At 48.1% G+C, this 18,566-nt stretch overlaps 1 protein-coding gene across 1 annotated transcript in view; it reads left to right on the top strand.

Annotated features, from left to right (window-relative positions):
• Nucleotides 1-18,566, top strand: part of Wwc2 (WW and C2 domain containing 2) — a 103,047-nt gene that overhangs the window by 40,395 nt on the left and 44,086 nt on the right. Inside the window, exons 9-15 of the mRNA XM_059245018.1 lie at nucleotides 2,785-3,027; nucleotides 8,795-8,884; nucleotides 10,382-10,998; nucleotides 14,843-14,972; nucleotides 15,600-15,680; nucleotides 15,753-15,839; nucleotides 17,818-18,010. Of these exons, the coding sequence (XP_059101001.1) occupies nucleotides 2,785-3,027; nucleotides 8,795-8,884; nucleotides 10,382-10,998; nucleotides 14,843-14,972; nucleotides 15,600-15,680; nucleotides 15,753-15,839; nucleotides 17,818-18,010 (1,441 nt within the window). The remainder of the gene's footprint in view (nucleotides 1-2,784; nucleotides 3,028-8,794; nucleotides 8,885-10,381; nucleotides 10,999-14,842; nucleotides 14,973-15,599; nucleotides 15,681-15,752; nucleotides 15,840-17,817; nucleotides 18,011-18,566) is intronic.

Genomic DNA, 18,566 nt, shown 5'->3' with positions numbered 1-18,566 from the left:
TGCTTCCTAGACCGGAAACCCCGTGCAGTGGGCCAGCCTTACACCTTTGCTGGGGACTTACCTCTGAGTGGCCTTTTGTCCCGAAGGCTCCCTACTGCTACCTAGAAGGTGCTGTTTGTCTCTTCTATGACAGGTCAGGGAAGGAGGAAAGGATCTCTCCGTTACCTTAGAAGCTCTGGTGTTCACCTCTTTTTAATTCCTGGGTACAGCACAAGAGACCACATGGTCCTAATATCAGGTGGCTACTCAAATTATTTCCTTATTGTATCACCCCTCATTCTGAGGGTGATGGCCATTCTGATACTATCGATTCCATTCTTTTTCTTTTAAGAGCTTCAAAATGCCGTTGTTTCTCATTATTTAGGAGACATTAAGAGAAACTGTATTGTCAGCATACAGGAGACCAAGAAATTTATCTTGTTCCCTCTCAGACCAGGAGGCCCTCCCAGAGTGTTGTGGCTCCTGCCATAAGGAGGACCCTCGGACATTCAAATGTGTCCATTATTGCTAGAGATCATCAGATTTTAAAGTAATTGACCGTAGGTCTTAGAGATTATCTGGCTATAACAAAGTGAGATGGATGTTACTACAATGTTTTCCTGTGTGTTAGCCAGTGTTCAGATAGTACTTGAGTCTTCAATTTACTGAAGAGAAACACAAGATTCATTCCACCAATGATTAACCAGATGACCGGGGGTAAGTCCGCTGGTCGTTCTCAGCAACATTTAACTCAGCTCATTTTAATGTCTTTCACTTCCCCCAATAGATTTTAAATGTCTTGGGGGTAGGAAAGCTTTTTAAATTATGTTATCTCCTTTCTAGGAACAGAACTGGAGCTTGCCTTCAGTAGGTTTTAAGGGTTGATCTTTGGTGTGCCCAGTGATGTGACTTCCAGGGTGGATTGTTCCAGGGTCCTCTTGCTGCGAGCAATCCAACCCAGTAACAGCCAGAACCCCTTGGTTCTGCCGTGGACAAAGCCCAAGATTCACGCCTGGTTTCCTGCAGGCTAATGACCGTAACTCAGAGTTAAAGAGGACCAGGGCTTACACCAGGGCTTCTCACCAACTTCACCTTGCTGCCTTTGGGTCACCTTGAGCTTTCCCTCCACGGTGACCAACTGTGACAGTTAATTACCTCTAGAGCTTAGGTGACATTTCCCTTCCTAGTTCCTGGAAGTCCCCTCCACACTCTACCCACCAGATCTGAGTGCCCATTCCAAAACAAAATCCAATGTCTACTCGTGTGCCCTTAAGTAATAAACGAATACCTCTCTTCCCTGTACCTTGCTGCTACCCCCAGCTCAGCTGGCTACTTTGGTCACATCAAAACTTAGGCTCCTGCTTCTTTGCCATCTGGCTGCCCTGGTGTGTTATTTGGGATTGGTTTTAGGTTCAAGGTGACTCTCAGGGGATTTTGCATATGTTGAAAATGCATTTTCCTCCTCAATTCTTAACGAGGGAACGAGGGGTGAGTTATTCTTCCCTGAACCTGTTTTTGTTTTATATGCTCAACGAAGCTAATAATATCATGCTTATTTAGCAATTTGATGATTAATTTTCCAGTGCGTGGAGACAGTTGTTGATTGTTTTGTAGTTAAAGCTGAAGAATAGCTGATGTTATATCTCTCGTAAGTCCATACAGGAGGTGGAAAAGCAGCACACTGGTGTGTGTCAATCTGAGATAGCTTTTGCTTTTTAAAAAACCACAATAAGAAACTTAAGCACAGGATGTAGACCTACTTCATTCACATCCTTGTTCTGAGCTGTTTTTTCATAATAGTTTCTTCCTTTGAAATAGGAGAAACACAGCCCCTTTGCTGACTGTTTTTCTTATGTGGTGTGTGCTCCCGCAGTAGCCAAAGCCGCCATCCACCGGTTCATGCAAGGATATGGGTTTCCTGTGTCAGTACCAGTTTGCCCATAGTTTATCTGGGTCTTGCGCCTTGTGGCCGGTGAGCTATCCGCTTTCATCTTGTGGGAAGTCCTGATTGTCCTCACAGTGAGTGCTGCTGGGCAAGTCATTTCAATCAGGAGACCAGACGTTTGTGCCGAATTGGGAGTTCTGTAAATTTGACCATCTATACCTGGACTCCAGACAGAGGGAAGTCCCCGGTCAGGCAAAACCGTGACACCTGAGGCTGTACCCAGCTACTTTTCCCTCTTCTTCACCCGTGTCTCTGTGGTTGCCACACCAGCCACCTTTGCTTTGCTGGTTAAGGTCCACTGTGCCTGCTTCTGTGCAGCCAAATAACCAGATAGGAGCATAGGTCAGAAGCAGTAGCGCCTGCGATGGTACAAGATTACTCAATAATTAATGCTTATCCTGCAAAGGCCCCAGTGGAGGGGAGATTTCCCAGTGTGAGGTTTGAGAAAAGTGGGGTGGGAGGAGGCAAGGCCCTGCCCATTGTCCTTGGTGATGTGAAACCTTAATGAATTGATTTTGCCTTAATATGGGTCGACCAAGGTTCCTCTCCTTTCTCATCTCTTCCTTCTGTGATCTGCTACTGCCTCAGTTTCTACCCAGCTCTGGAAGTACCATTTGACTGGGGGGATGGAAGCTTTACCCAGAGGACTCTAACCTACAACGGTGGCATTTTGGGGCACCCTGACTAGCCTTCCCGTTACCCCACACACATCGGGGATACCTGCCTGTGGTACCCTACTTTAGATGCCTCTGTTCACGTGACCTGGAGTGTGTGGCTTGCTCTCTGGGAAGATGTAGATTGCAGCTGCACCCAGACGTTTCCTGGGAGGCCTAAACACGTGTGCCTTCTGTGTCTTTTAGCATGGCTAACTTGAAAATTGAACTGTCAAAGTTGGACAGCGAGGCCTGGCCCGGGGCCCTGGACATTGAGAAGGAGAAGCTGATGCTGATTAATGAAAAGGAAGAGCTCTTGAAAGAGCTGCAGTTCATCACCCCGCAGAGACGCACGCAGGACGAGCTGGAACACCTGGAAGCCGAGCGCCAGCGGCTGGAGGAGGAGCTGACGTCCACGCGGGGCGTGCCGAGCAGGGCTCTGGCCGAGAGGTCTGGTTTGGTTTGGTTTTTTTCTGGGAACAGGGTGACTTGAACCTGTGCTTATGTCTTATGGTGACATTTCTAGGTCTGGATATCTTTTTTTTTTTTTTTTTTTTTTTTTGGTTTTTCGAGACAGGGTTTCTCTGTGTAGCTTTGTGCCTTTCCTGGGACTCACTTGGTAGCCCAGGCTGGCCTCGAACCTACAGAGATCCGCCTGGCTCTGCCTCCCGAGTGCTGGGATTAAAGGCGTGTGCCACCACCGCCCGGCTGGTCTGGATATCTTAAGTAACTTCTGCTGTTAGTGGACTCAGAAACAGCGCGAAACAATTTCCTTTTCGCAGAGCAATACAGCTCTCCCTCCTGTACCCCGGAGTAGCAGTTCCTCTGTGTCTATTAGGGATGTGAAAGTGCTCACGACAGACATCGAGTAACTAAGGAACGTTGACATAAAATCAGGAATGCAGCACATCATGGAGCAAGTCTGAAAACAATAGCTGTAAACTGTTGCCCTCTGAGGAAGAGGATCTAGACTGTTCATACAGCAAATGAGCCTTCCTAGGCTCGCTTTCAGTACTGACAAGAAGTCGTGTTTATTGCTTTTAATTTCAAAAGGAAAGGAAAAGACAGCTTGCTCTCTTTGATATCTTAATCAGTCACAAGACGTTCCTTACATGTGACGTGTCAGTTGAAACCCGCTTCTGAAGCAGAGGCAATCATTCTGAGCTGTTCCCTGACTTTTCTGAGGGAAGGTGGGAGTTCTTTATTCTAAAACATCCAGGGCCGCAAGCAGATGGGCAGGAGTGTTAATCGGAGGGCACATGTGTCCAGTGGGTGTGAGCACACCTGCAGCAGAGCCCCGTGCCCAGATAGACCTTGCTGGCTGCTGTGGCCGCATGCTTGTTTGGCGACAAACTGGCCCTTCAGAACCAGTGTGCATCACAGCCCAGCAGCACAGGAGGAGCCGTGCCTGCCCCGAGTGACTCCACACGTGTCTCACATGACCTGGAAATAAGTTCAAACACCCATCCAGAGCCCAGTTTCCTTTCTTTATTTCATTCTTTGCCTCTTACCTTCTAATCCCTATTTCTCAATAAGGGTATGAGTTTTAAACGTTAAACTATTTTGACAGTATGGGAACGGTGGGGCGGGAAGGGAAAATCCTGCCATTCCTGATTAGGTCTTAGCATGTGCATGTTTTGAGTGTGGCCATTTGGGGGAGATGCTCCATGTGGCCGCAGCATCCTCGTTTTAGGGAACATGAGCAGGTATCCCAGGGCAAATCCTCTGCAGACTGCATGTATTCTTCCTGTGGCCTCCTTTCCACTTCTGGCCCACCTTCATCTGCTCTCTCTGTCTAGTGCTGGTGGAGGGTTAGTTTTGGGTGTGAGGGAGGACCCCGGTCACAAGCACTCACAGGCACAAGAGTGAGTGACGAGAAGGAAAGGGTAAGTTCCACTCTCTGCTTTCGTATCATTTAAATTTCCAGCAGAGACTCATTAGTGAATGTAATGAAGCGGGTAGCCTTTGTGGGCTCCCTGTGTAAAATGCCAGTGCATTTTACGTTGTACGGCACTTCCTAAATACCACGTACTGTCCCCTTGCTGTCCCAAGGGGTTGGTTTCAGGACCCCTCCCTGCTACCCAAGCCATAATTCCCCTGTACAAAGTGTGTAGTGTTAACAGAAAACATACACATGTCCTGTCATAAGCTTTGGACACTTTCTAGATTACTTAGAAATCCTGACCATGGAAATGTTATATGGAAACAGTTGTAGTACTATGTAGTTAGGGAACATGACCAGGTCAAGTCCATATGTGGTCGGTACAAACTCTCAGGGTTTTCCGTGGTAGGTTGAATCTTTGATTATAGGACCAGGTTGTGGAGACTCCTCAGGATTCATGCTCCTCTGACCTGCTAAGTGTCTCTCCTCTCCTCCGTGGCCTCTGGTCCTCCTTTAGCTTTGTTGCCGGGAGACAGAGAGCATCTTCATCCTCTCCACATTTACAGGCGCATGGCATCCTGCTTGTCTTTTTTATTCGGGATGGTTTGTTCATGGGTGACTTTTATACTGTGTCTGCACACACATCATGACTGTCAGATTTCTGGTGGCAGGCTGGGACTCAGCAGAAGCAGGAGCTGTGTAGAACTTACATAAAATAATGATAATAGTTAGTGAGAAGCAGCCGTGGGGTTTGTGGCACATGGGGAATAGGCAGTGTGGTTAGCTGACTTCGCCTGCACAGCCCATCTGCCACTGACCTGATAGGTCTGTGTAATATACTGGTTTTCGGAGTCCTCTGGAAGTCAAGGCACTTGGCATACCCAGTAAGTGCATAGCAGTTGCCTTGGGTGTCTGTGGTCAAGGGTGCCTCCCATCACTATGGTGCAGTGCGAGGCGGAGGGACTCCAATGAGCGCCAGGTCCTCTGCTCCCCGAGAAGACACAGCCCAGCAGGGCCTGGCTGCTCTTGGTAATGCGTGTTTTCGGTACCATCGCACTCCGTCTCCTTGTCCTGTTCTTTACCCCTCATCCTCGCTTCCTACTGTATATGCTTGTGTTTGCTAGTTGCTCCAATCCAGCTGTCCTTGAACCTTGGTAAGTAAGAGCCTGCTTCTGTAAGCCACGTCTCCGCAGCGGTAGAGCAGGTGGTGGCCAGCAGCACCCTAGGAAGGAGAATTCAGTTTCATCATGGAGTTCATTGTCAACAGCAGACCCTCGGTTCCTTCTTGGTTCTGACGCAACCAAAGAAACCTTCTTGCTGCCTTGCCTTACACTTTCCTCTTTCCCATCCTACTGTGGGTTTCTCGTGAGTTCAGGGGTGAACTCAAACTGTGGTCTCCAAAGACACTGAACTCCCATGAATTCCCGGTCGTCCTAGGTATCCTTCAGACCCGGTTTCTGCTGCCAGGGTATGGCTATAGCAGGGAGCCCCGCAGCAGTGGCAGAGGTCTCCCTCTAGCGGTAACAGAGCCTATCTGCATCGATCAGACCAAAAGAGAAACAATGGCTGTCCCTTCTTGTACCCTTTCATACTCCCGCCCACAGCGTTGGCATTCCATGAACTGTGACTTCCTGTAGCTGACAGACCTTTGCTGCTTCACACAAATCCAAGGGCTCACCCGGGAATCATCAATGTGCCTGGCTTACTTATATGTTTTTTTGCTAAGGCATCTGAAGATTATTTAAAACAAATGGGCAGGGCATGTGAGCGCCATTTATTTTTATTTTTCAGTGGAAAAGAGACTGCTTCACTGTACCGATGGCGTGAATGCTTTCCTGGGTGCAAAGCTGTGAGTTCAGGAGAAGCAGTCTCTCTCTTTCCAGGTGCTGAGATGGAGACAGAAAGAGATGATGGCCTGATGTGTCGCTAGGGCAGCCTGAAGGGTGATGAAGAGAAACAGGATAGATATGAGCCCCTGTCTCGCTGAGGAAGCCAGAAGGGCAGGACTGAGGAGGGCCTTAGAGAGCCAAGCTCAGGAAAAGGACCATGTGCATAATTCCCTGGGTGTGGAGGACCTTGTCACCTCGAGCTGCCCTCACCTGACAAGGCTTGATGATTACATTATGGGCGGGAGCTGCTGCCTCGCTACGCGATTTCTGTGGCTTTTCACAGTTCCTTTATCACCCTTCTAGTGACACCAGCAAGAAGTTTATGTAGAGGAGAGAGGGAGAGCTGGTGCCCGCCCTTCTGAGACCTTAGTGTCGTTTGGGAGAACATACGAAGAAGAACACCCACGTAGGGGCTTTGGAGATGACAAAGTCAGTAAAGTGTCTGCTTTGTATGCGTGAGGATCTGACTTTGGATCCCTAGACCTGCATTTAAAGAATCAAAAAGCCAAGCATGGCTACAAGTGTCTATTCCTGGTGCAAAGGTGACTAGCTCCTGGGGACTAGCTGAGCAGACAGTCTAGCCAATCCCTAAGTGCCAGGTTCAGTGACTCCAGTGTCTCAAAAGATAAGGTAGGGGCTGGAGAGACGGCTCAGTGGTTAAGACCACTGGCTGTTCTTGTAGGGGACATAGGTCCAGTTCCTAGCACCCACACGTTGGCTCTCTAACTGGCTGTGACTCCAGTCCTGGGGGATCTGACAACCTCTTCGGACCTCCACAGGCGATGCATGCATGGGGTGTGCAGCCATACACACAGGCAAACCAGCCATACACATAAAAGAAATAAATAAGGTAGGAAATGTTCTCCAAAAGATACCAGACATCCACATCAACCTCTGATGTTCACAGACACAGACACACGCACACGCGCGCACACACGCACACACACACACATACACACACACGAGAGTACACATGAGTACAAAACGCTGAGTACCGACAGTTGAGAGCCAGCCTGCAGGAGTTGGCACAGCAGCCCCAGAGCATCATCATGGCCTTGAGAACAGAGGACACCATCCTCCATGACATGTCGTATTCGAGCCCCTTAGGACACGAGGAAATGCCTTTGTTTGATAAAAGTGATATTTAGTTTTAAAATATTACCAATCTCTCGAGTATTTCTCCTGTTGCCAGAGACGTGTGCTTTGGCAGGGTTTGGGGCTCCCTCCAGACCTTTGTGCCCTCCAGGTCAGCTCATCTTTACGTTAATTTTTCTTCCTGAGTGAGCGATTTGTTAGAGAGATTTTAAAAAGTAGACTGCGCTTCTTAAAAATAGAGTTATAAAAGTTATAAAAGAATTGATCGTGCCAGTATTCCAGGAAATGGCAAGAATTACTTTTTAATTGTAACAAATAACGGAAACTGTGGTTGGCACATCAAAGGGATAGGTACCTATAAATAAAATGAGTGCATCTCCTCACTCCCCAAGACATGCATACAATTTCAAAGGGTTGGAAATTGGGGAGATTTTTCTTTTTCTCCAAAGCAATGTGGCTAATTGTGTATATCACCACCTTGCAGGGCTGTGAAGAGTCGTGATTGTTCTGTGGTCTGTAGAGCACTTTCCCATGCCTTACTCCGTTTGATCCCTCTAACTGCCTTATCAGGTAGACACAGAAGGATTGTAATCAGTGTTCACAGACAGAAAGGTGAGCCCCTCCAGCTGGTGGCTTGGTACTGGGCTCACAGACAGCAAATCCCAGCCTGGGCACCAGGCCCTGCCCTCCTCAGATGACGTATCAGGCCCCTCGGCTGATGCGATTTGTGTAGGCGCTAGGCTTATCCTTGGATGTGTGACCTATGTTGAAACGAATTTGCTGTTTCGAGATAAAATGCTCCAGTACTGTAACTATGATAATCTGCTCCAGGTGATGAGGCAGGATGGGGCTAGGAGGGCGCCGACACTTTTGGACTTGAAACTCTGGCGGCAGGTTAGCTCACACAGTATCCTGAACCGATCTTTCTCTGCTGTTAAACCTCCCAGGAAGTCAGTTTTCAGGACTAAGTGCTGTTTTACAGCAGCGCTTTCTAAATTCAGTACTTCCGGTGGCCTTTTACAATTCCTTATTATTGCCACCTAATGTTTTCCAACAAGAGCCAGCCTACAGTCCTTTAAGATTCTCGGCTTTGTTTAGGCTTTTGTTACCAACTTCAGGAAAGTTTACACCGTCAAGAGTTGAATTTTCCTGGCTTTGGGACTGGATATACATCTCCAGCTTCATTTATCACGGCTGTAAAGCTTTGCCCCTCATCTGTTTTCCCTTTGTCAAGTTCATCCAGATGTCCTCCTCTTACCTGATTCTGGGATACTGAGTTTTTCTGTTGTTTCGTTTTGGTTTCTACATTATCATTTGAAAATTAATTTTTTTGGTTTTTTTTTTTTTCTAGATTGAAATTAGAAGAGAAAAGAAAAGAGCTGCTACAGAAACTTGAAGAAACTACTAAATTAACTACTTATTTGTATTCACAACTGAAAAGGTAAGCTTGCCAGGTCCTCGAAGAGAAATGTCTTTCACAGCATCCAGGCAGGTCCTGGGTCCTCGCTGGTTGGTTTTAGCTGCTTAAAAGTAAATAATTAGGGCTGGAGAGATGGCTCAGTGGTTAGGAGTACTGACTGCTCTTCCAAAGGTCCTGAGTTCAATACCCAGCAACCACATGGTGGCTCACAACCATCTGTAATGAGATCTGGTGCCCTCTTCTGGCGTGGAGGTACATATGCAGGCAGAATACTGTATACATAATAAATAAATAAATAAATAAATAAATAAATAAATAAATAAATAGTAAACAATTAAATTACGCCCGCTCAATTGATGTTTAAATTACCAAATTTAGAAACAGTTTTTTCCCCCTATAAACTCCATATTTAAGTTTAGAATGCATTTTGAAAATATCCTCCAGAAAGAGGGTTTGCTTTATCCACCACTGAAAACTTAGGGAAATAGCGTATTTCTGCCGCCATCTCGCCTTTTACCAAGGGAGATAAAGAGATCTCCCGTGAAATAGCTGCTGCTGACTTTCTTACACCAATTCGAATAGTCACTTTACATGAGTGAGCTCCTGGGTCTGCTGCCTGATGTCTTTATAAGAGCCTTTCTTCTTAGCCACTGTAGCTACAGAGACACATTAGTCTTTTCCAGTATTTTTAAAGTATGAATTTGCTGTCGATGGCTCTGCATGTTGACTTACAAATAGTCATTTGATTTGACTTAAACTCTTGCAAAAGATGTATCCCTGGTGGTGGAGACAATGATCTCACTGTGTAGCCCACACTGTCCCGGAACTCACTCTGTAGACCAGGCTAGACTCGAGCTCACAGAGATCCACCTGTTTCTGCATCCTGAGTGTTGGGATTAAAGGTGTGCACCACTTTACCCGCCTTTAATGGTTATTTACTTACTCATTTATTTATTTATTTTGGAGACAGGGTCTCTCTGTGGAGCCCTGGCTATTCTGGAGCTGGCTATGTAGACCAGGCTGACCTTGAACTCACAGAGACCCTTCTGTCTCTGCCTCTAAAGTGCTGGGATTAAAGGTGCGCACCACCCTCCTGGCTGTGTATCGTGTATTGTTTAAAAAGACCAGAACCTGGGGGCTGGAGAGATGACTCAGAGGTTAAGGTTAAGGACCCGGGTTTAATTCCCAGCACCCACATGGCAGCTCACAACTGTCTGTAACTCCAATTCCAGGGGATCTGGCACCCTCACACAGACATACATGCAGGCAGTGTATGTACATAATAAATAAATAGATCTTTTAAAAAAAGACCAGAATTTCTGAGGTGTATGAGGAGAGAGCAGCGTTGCTAACATTAATGAGTGAGTAGGGAAAAGGTTGTTCCAACAGCGAACTCCTCTGCCGGGCTGTAGATTTAACTCAGGCATCTCCGTTTCCATTCCCTTCCTGTCTGAAGAACCTGTGCTGTAGCTGTACTTCTGTATAGTCAGGTTTTACAGTGGACTGCTCTTCTCCCAGCCTCTCCTCTAGCACACTGTCCATGTCATCTGGGAGCAGTCTGGGGTCGCTGACATCCAGTCGGGGCTCTCTGAACACCTCCAGCAGAGGATCCCTCAACTCGCTCAGTTCCAGTGAACTCTACTACAGCAGCCAGGGCGAGCAGATGGACGCAGATTATCAGTATAAACTGGACTTCCTTCTTCAAGAGAAGGGTGGCTACATTCCTTCTGGACCCATCACCACCATCCACGAGAATGAGGTGGCCAAGTCTCCCAGCCAGCCTGGGCAGAGTGGACTCTGTGGGGTGGCAGTCGCCGCAACCAGCCACACTCCCCCACTGACCGAGGCCTCCAAGTCGGTGACGTCCCTTTCCTCCAGGTCCTCTCTTTCATCCTTGTCCCCTCCCGGCTCTCCTCTGGTCTTGGACAGCACATTTCCGGTGTCTTCTCATGACGCCGCTCTGCACCAGTTCACTGTGGACTTCGAGGACTGTGGATTAAGTAGCCACTTTGCTGACATTGGTCTTGGTGAAAATCAGGTCTTGCTGGATTCAGATTCAGGAGCGTCGCAGTCTCTCTTAGAGGATAAGGGCCTTGATGAGTGCACGGGAGAGCTGCTATATGAAGGGGCAACAGGTGAGTGCAGAGCTTTGCTCCCCTCCCCCCACCGCCGCAACCCCAGCCTTTAGGAGGGATTAGGTCACTCTTTCCACATATAAAGAACGGGTATGGTTCCCTTCTCATTCTCCAGGCTGTTCATTTAAAGAGCATTTATTCTATACCTAGACTTCGTCTCTGTCAAATAAAGGTTGCCATTGCAGAGGGGGGGGGAGTGGGGGGGGCGGGGGGACGGACATATTTATAGCTCAGTGATAGACAGCTTGCTTGTCTCGTGTGTGCAGATCCTGGGTTCAGTACCCCAAAATAAAAACACGGGCTGAGGAGATGCTGAAGTCGGAGTCCAGATCCATCACTGATGGACAAGCCGCTATGGCAGCTCACACCAGCGATCCCGGTGCTAGGGAGGCAGAGCTAGGAGGAGACCCAGGGCTTCCTGGCCAGACAGCAGAACCCGATCTGCTGAGCTCCAGCTTCAACTCTGTCCCCAAGAGTAAGGTGGAGAGTTGCCGAGGAAGACACCACCTGTTCTGTAGTCCAGGGGTCCTCTGTGGGTGGTAGATGCCTAGGATGTATTTTATCAGCAGTCCACACTTCCACCTGGACTCTGGTTCAGAAATAGCAAAGAGACAAGGACTTTCTTTTTAAAATTGCCCTGAAACCGATAAAAACAAAGTCAATTAGCGTGTTGGCTAATTAGCGCAAAGGTTCAGTGGTTAGCTTGCTTGGAGAGTTCTGTATAAACACCATTTTTGGTTTGTGCCCAGATTCCCCTTCTGCCTCAGTTACTTGGTGGCTGTAGTCCGGTGTCCAGAGTTACTCTGCCATCTGCTGGCTGCTCTCCCAGCTGCAGGTCCAGGAAGAGATGGGCCAAGTGGTTCCTTCCTGACAGATGCCGAAACTCTGGAATGGGCCTGCTTTCGATAACATGGCTTTCCTCCGCACTGAGGAAGCTGTCCGTGAATGCCATAGGTGTGAAGAGCAGATGGCACCCTTGCTGTACAGTGCCTCCTGTGTTCCGGGGATAGTCCACTCTACCCCTAGCTTGAAGCAAGGTGCAAAGCGAACTCCGTTCAGTCAGCATGTGTCAGCGCATCCCACCAAGCAGAAAGGGCAGCCCTTTTGGCCCCCCGTCCTTGCTGTCTTAAGGAGTGTTTTTTATGTGTATACACAGGCGTAGCAATTCTAAGTATTAGTTGACTGGTCAATTGAGATCTTTAAAGATGTAGATGAATCCAACTTGATTTAGGAGTGTCTGGTACTGAATAGTGAAGTGCTATGTTCTCTTAGCAACCGGGGCAGAGCTGGAGTGGATGAGACCTTCCTACTGTTTGTATGCCCTCTTTCAGGGGTGTGCCAACATTACAGGCTGTTCTATTAAAATACTGCCGCCCGACACACACACACAAATAAGCACATGGGTGATGGGTCCATAATGGCTCTCCACAACAGAGAGCCACTGTGGGCTCACAATGGCCTGTGGGAAGAAGTACAACGGAGCACCATTGCCTACACTCTCTTCTCTAGCCTCTTTGGCTGTTTTGGTGAGCAGCCTATCCTGTCTTTTAGACCCATTCCTCATCTGCATAGTCACCCTCAGAGAACGCCATCCAAGTGTGCCTGACACACGCACACAGTTTGTGGTAGTTGTTATCCTGTGTGCTGAGGAGAGCCCGTAAACGCTGGTGTGCCCACTCTCTTCACACCACACTCCGGTTTAGGCGGGGTGAGAAAGCAGAGAACTTGTGTGGTTGTGCCATTCTTTCGTGCCTTGTGGGGCATGAGACTCCCTGAGCATCTGTAACTGACTCCGCCCGTTAGGTATCTGGAATATCCTCTAGTGAGCGTTTCTCAACATCTCATCAAGTGGTGAACCCAGGCCATCAGGGTAGATGCTCAAAAAGCAGCAGGGTCCCAAAGCCTTCAGCATAGGGGCTGTCACCGAGTGCTCCCGGGCCCCCAGTTACACAGGCTGGTGGCGCAGTGGCTGCCGAGTCCCTAATGCTTGAGTTTGCTGGTGACTTTGTTGAAGACTTGCGGCTGGAGACAGGTGCCTGGAGAAAGTTCCCATGAAACCATTTTTTTTTTTAACCTCTTGAGTGTTACACAACACTGTTGTTAAAAGGGCACCGTAGGCCTGGCTGTGGCTCAGTGGCAGAGTGGCTAGGACATCTGAAGCCCCGGGTTCGAACCGTCTCCAGTACCTCAAGACAGTCACTTGGGAAAATGCACACAAGGCTTTGTTTGCAGCTCGCTTTCAGCTTCCTGTCTGGAAACAGCGGAAGGCGTGTGTCTTAACCGTCAAGACTAACTCTTCGGGCCCCAGGAACATCTTCCCACCTTTAAGGGCGGGGGCATGTGGAAGGACGCTGTTCCTGTCTTAACATCCTAGGGCCTTCCACAGGTGAAGCCAGGCCGTTCCACAGGCCGTTTGCTCTCGGTACCAATCCCTGCCGCATGACAGAAACCGAGGTGGAATAACTATGAAGTCTTCCCACAGTCAGTCGCTGTCATTGTCAAAGTCAGTTTCCAGACTGCTGCGGTTATTCCTGGGGGTAATCAATAAATCATGTCATCACCTTCACCCCTCACAGAGGGGGGTGGGCACGGAGAAGGCACTTCATCATCAAGGCAAAAGCATCCCCACTGCCAGAAATAAAAGGGAAAATGCCGCAATCAATCCTGTAATCTGAAGCCTTAAAACTTAAACATCTTAACAGGATGTACAGTCATGACTCAGAGGGGGGCCGCGTGCATACCAATCCTGCTCCTCGGGCTCACTCACTGGAGGATGAAAGCGCTCCATGGGCTTACAGCTTATTACAGTACAGAGCACAACTTTCAATGAATGCTCCTCGCTCCCTGCAGGATGCTGGTGTATGAATATGAGTTAGAGATAAAAGTTAAGTGGTAGCTGCTGCTAAAGATTCAGTAGCACACAAAAAGTTTTTTGTGGTGGTTTTTTTTTTTTTTGTGGTATTAGCTGGTGAGAATTCATGGAAATCAAAGATGTTTTCTCTTTAGTTTCTGTTAGAAGAGGGGCACAGGAGAAGGAGACAGGGGTGTATAGAGAGACGCGGGGAGAGAAGTCTCCTCCGTGGAGTTGCTGGAGTTCCTCAAGTAGGGCTAGCGCCAGTGTTTGATGGGGGCACCCGGTTGCTTAGCCAAGGCCTGTGGTTGTTCATGAAAGCTTGAAGCAAAGGAGCTGGGGATAATGGGAAATGATGGATCCCTTGCCTTAAAGTATCTTAGGGCAAGGACCTGTGAGATAGGTCAGTGGATTAAGGTGTTTGCATCCAAGACTGACAACCTGAGTTCCATCCCACAGGATGGAAGGAGAGGGCTGTCTCCTGTGAGTTTTCCTCTGACCTACACATGTCCATCGCCCCCGCACACACACACATATTTTTTTATTGTTTTTAATTGGGGAGATAGTGTTGAGAGCTGCCTCAGTGGCTAAGAGCACTTGATGCTTTTGCGGAGAACTTGAGTTCAGTTCCCAGGACCCACAGGGTGGTTCACAACTGCCAGTAACTCCAGACCTGGGGATCCGACGCCACCTTCTGGCCTCCCTGGGTACTGCATGAATATGGTGCAGTTATATAAATGTAGGCAAAACCATTCAATGCACTTAAAATAAATCTTTTAAAAAATTGTTTTAGGCAAAAGCAAAGACAGTTTTTCCCAACTAACCAAATCCCAGACCCTCTGAATTCTAGCATTTTCTCTCATCCCGTCTGTTAATACAGGAAGTGATATTCTCGACTTTAAGAAAGAAATTGTACTTTGGGCGTCTATGGTGTGAATATCTTACACTTGTCCCAATAAGAAACGAATGATGCTACCACTTTCTCTACCTTAGATGTGGAAAAGTCATTACCCAAAAGAGGAGGGATCCATCTGCGTGGAGACAAAACTGCTTGTGTGTCAGCCGCTGCCTCTGATGAGTCTGTGGCTGGAGACAGTGGGGTCTACGAAGCTTCCATGAAACAGTAAGGAACCTGCAGGGTGGGACACGTTCAGTCCCTGCATGCCCGTCAGCCAGGCTGGTGCACACTGTAAAGTCCTGTTCCCTGAATGCCCGTCAGCCAGGCTGTTGCACACTGTAAAGTGCAGTCCCCTGCATGCCCATCAGCCAGGCTGGTGCACACTGTAAAGTGCAGTCCCCTGCATGCCCGTCAGCCAGGCTGGTGCACACTGTAAGGTGGGGTCCTCTACCAGAAACCTCCTGCCAGCTAAGGAAATGACAAGCAGATTGGTGTACTCGGAGGCAGCTGACCTGAGATTTCAGACACTGATTTTCCTGGGAATTTTGGTGATTGGCCAACGCTTGTTTGACACATGAATACCTTGTTTAGGTGTGTGAAAGCCCCTGATCCAGTGGGATAGCCTCACCGGGCTCAGGAAAGCCAGATGTCACAAAATTTGTTCCCTAAGCTCAAGTCAGACTCTCGATGGAGTTGAAGAAGCCCCAATCAGTAGCTTCCACAGGGGTCCGCTCCACAGCAGTGGGATGGAAAGGCTGTTAATTCAGGTTCTCTTTGAAATGAGAGAAGGCGAAGAGTAGCCGTAGCAATCAATACCCCTCTTAACCGACTGTCCACCTGCTCCTGGCCTAGGCCTGGTGAAATGGAGGACATGCCCTATCATGAAGAGGATGTCACCATTGTGGAGACCGCCCAGGTGCAGATAGGACTCAGGTAAGCCAGTGAGGGCGGGGGTGCGGCCAGCAGCCGAGGTTACTCTCTTTGATCCATTGTCTCCTTTGACAGATACGAGACCAAAAGTGCCAGCTTCATGGTGATTATAGCACAACTCCGGAATCTTCATGCCTTCTTGATACCTCATTCTTCAAAAGTGTAAGTCAAGTCAGTAAAAAAATAAAAATAAACAAGTTGAGGACCTTAACATTTTCTCCCTTACAATAATTCTGCCTATGATCCAACAGTTCATCAAAATGAAGGCACGGCGGGAGCTGTGGGTGGGGCAACTCAAGATGTGCTGCTTGTCCAGGGGACCCAAATTTGCTTCCCTAGTACCCAAATTGGACAGTGCCTGCCCGACTACCCATAACTACAGTTCCAGGGCACTACTGCCCTCTTCTGACCTCTGCAGAGACCTGCACATGGACACACACAGATAGGCGTAGTTAAAAACAAAACAGATCTTTTTTAAAAAATGAAGGTAAGGGGAGAAATAGCCAGGCTGGTTGTGTCCGAAGCAACCGTAGGGAAAGAAGAAGAGACGTATGAGAAAGGAAAAAGGTTAGGTCTTTGTTCAGATGGTTATTGTTAAGGTTAGGAGTTAAGTCTCTATGGTTCCTTTCTTTGACCAGAGGCTGTGCTGGGGCCTGATTGCTGGAAATATGATTTTAATTTTTATTATTGCATACTAGTTACTAGTATTAGTTTGGAGAATTTTTTTCTGATGTCATACGTGAATATGTAGTGATTACATTACACATTGCCGCAGAAATTGGCTCCATGAAAGAGCGTGCTTTTACCTCTCCATGGTCACGTCCAGGGACCGGTCATTTCTCAGGTGCAGTTACATCACTGTGTTAGACCAGGAACCCCAACGAAGTATTGATGTAATTCTCCACTGCCCATTGCCTCTGGGCTGTTTCCTAAGAGAGCTGCTTTCTCAGCTCTTTATCCCAAGTCTGCCCTAGAGCCAGAGTCTCAGTGACTCCCTTAAAAAGGGCTTGGGGCTGTGTGACACAGAATACTAAGTCTGTGTGTCTCCTCTGCCCTGAACCTCCTTTCTGGGCATGGCAGGACAGAGATGGAGCTGAGTGGTTCTCATGACTCCATGTCAGCCAGGCGGCTGCTTTCCTAATGACAGATGTCTTCCTCAGAGGCCAGGACTTCCACAGAATATGTGTAAGAGTCCTGGATGTTTACTAACAGGTTACCGTTAAGTTCCTCATAGCCAAAGGGGGAGGGGCGTGCAGGGGCGGAGCTGGATGGAGATTCTTTATAATTAATGTTGATATAAAATTAAAAAAATAACGTGAAATTTTTAGTTACAGGTTTGAATTTACAGATTTCCCTAACTAGAAAAAATATTTTAGAATATCCATTAGACAAGAATGGGAACGGGAAGTGGGGAGGTTTGGTGGATTTCTCTTTCTGAATTAGGGAAACACCTCAGGCCACTCCGGGAACCGTGAGTCTTCCTTGGGTGTCAGATGAACCCCTGAGGAGCACTGGGGGCCTCTGCTGTCTCACACTTCCCTTTGCACGTACACAGAGTGAGATCCTTCTGCGAATTTGTCTCGTCTGCCGGCGGAGATGCTAGACAATGATATTTTTTTTGGAAGTGTCGCTTCATCTGTTTTCCATCTTGTTAACAATATGCTCCTTAGCCTCTCTTTGTGTCTGGTAGGGGAATATATTCCGTTCATTGGCTTGTTCGTCAACAGTCTGTTGTTGGATGCTCAGGATGAGAGTTCTTGGAGAGAAAACCACCAGTGTCCACGTTAGCGTGTCCCCACCTTCCCCGGCTCAAAATCCACTTACTTTCGAGTTGACGTACGTGGGGAGGTCAGCCCTGCAGCCCTGCAGACTGTTCCTCCTCACCTCACCTTTGCTGCAGTCTCGTGGTGATGGCAGGCTGCGTCTTTCATGTGGAGGGGCCCAGTGGGCACGGGTGGGTTAAGAACAGAATGTCTGCAGCTGCACTCGCATGGGCCCGTTCTGGCCGTGGCACTTTCATCCGATAATGCTCTCCATGTTTCCTCGTTTCCTCTCTTTTGCAGCTAATTGCACATGATGGCGGAGGATCCACTGTCATTGCCGTGCCCGTGAGATTTCGTTCTGTTCTTGTTCTTCGCAGGTATTTTAGGGTTGCTGTGCTTCCCTCCTCGGCAGAAGTGAGCTGTCTATTTCGAACAAAAGTCCATCCACCCACGGAGTCTGTGCTGTACAACGACGTGTTCCGGGTGGTCATTTCTCAGGCAGCCCTGCAGCAGAAGACCCTCAGAGTGGACCTTTGCTCTGTCAGTAAACACCGCAGAGAAGAATGCCTGGTAGGCGCCTTCGCAATCCCTCCCAAGGAACACTGTGACCCTGTTCTGCAAAGCTGTTTTCTCCTTACGCTTTGCCAACAGCAGCTACTGCTTAAAACAAGCAAACAACAAAAACATTGATTGATTGATTGATTGATTGATTGATTGATTGATTGATTGATTTGGGGGTGGGTGTGTTCATGTGCCAAGGCACGCATGTGAAGGTGAAAAGGTAACTCGGGGAATGAGTTCTCTTCTGTCGCCATGTAGGTTCTAAGGATAAAACACAAGTCGCCTGGCTGGGTGGCAAGCACCTTTACCCGCTGAACCATCTCACCGGCCCTGTTTTTTCTGTTTTTCTAGAATGTTTTTCCCCCCATTCCAGATTTTTTAAATCTGCTTAGAAATTTTTTTTTTTTTTTTTTTTTTTTTTTTTTTTTTTTGGTTTTTCGAGACAGGGTTTCTCTGTGTAGCTTTGCGCCTTTTCCTGGAACTCACTTGGTAGCCCAGGCTGGCCTCGAACTCACAAAGATCCGCCTGGCTCTGCCTCCCGAGTGCTGGGATTAAAGGCGTGCGC

The sequence above is a fragment of the Peromyscus eremicus genome, chromosome 17 (assembly GCF_949786415.1).
Source record: "Peromyscus eremicus chromosome 17, PerEre_H2_v1, whole genome shotgun sequence".
Taxonomy (NCBI): Eukaryota; Metazoa; Chordata; class Mammalia; order Rodentia; family Cricetidae; genus Peromyscus; species Peromyscus eremicus.
This window is presented reverse-complemented; position numbering and strand designations above follow the sequence as displayed.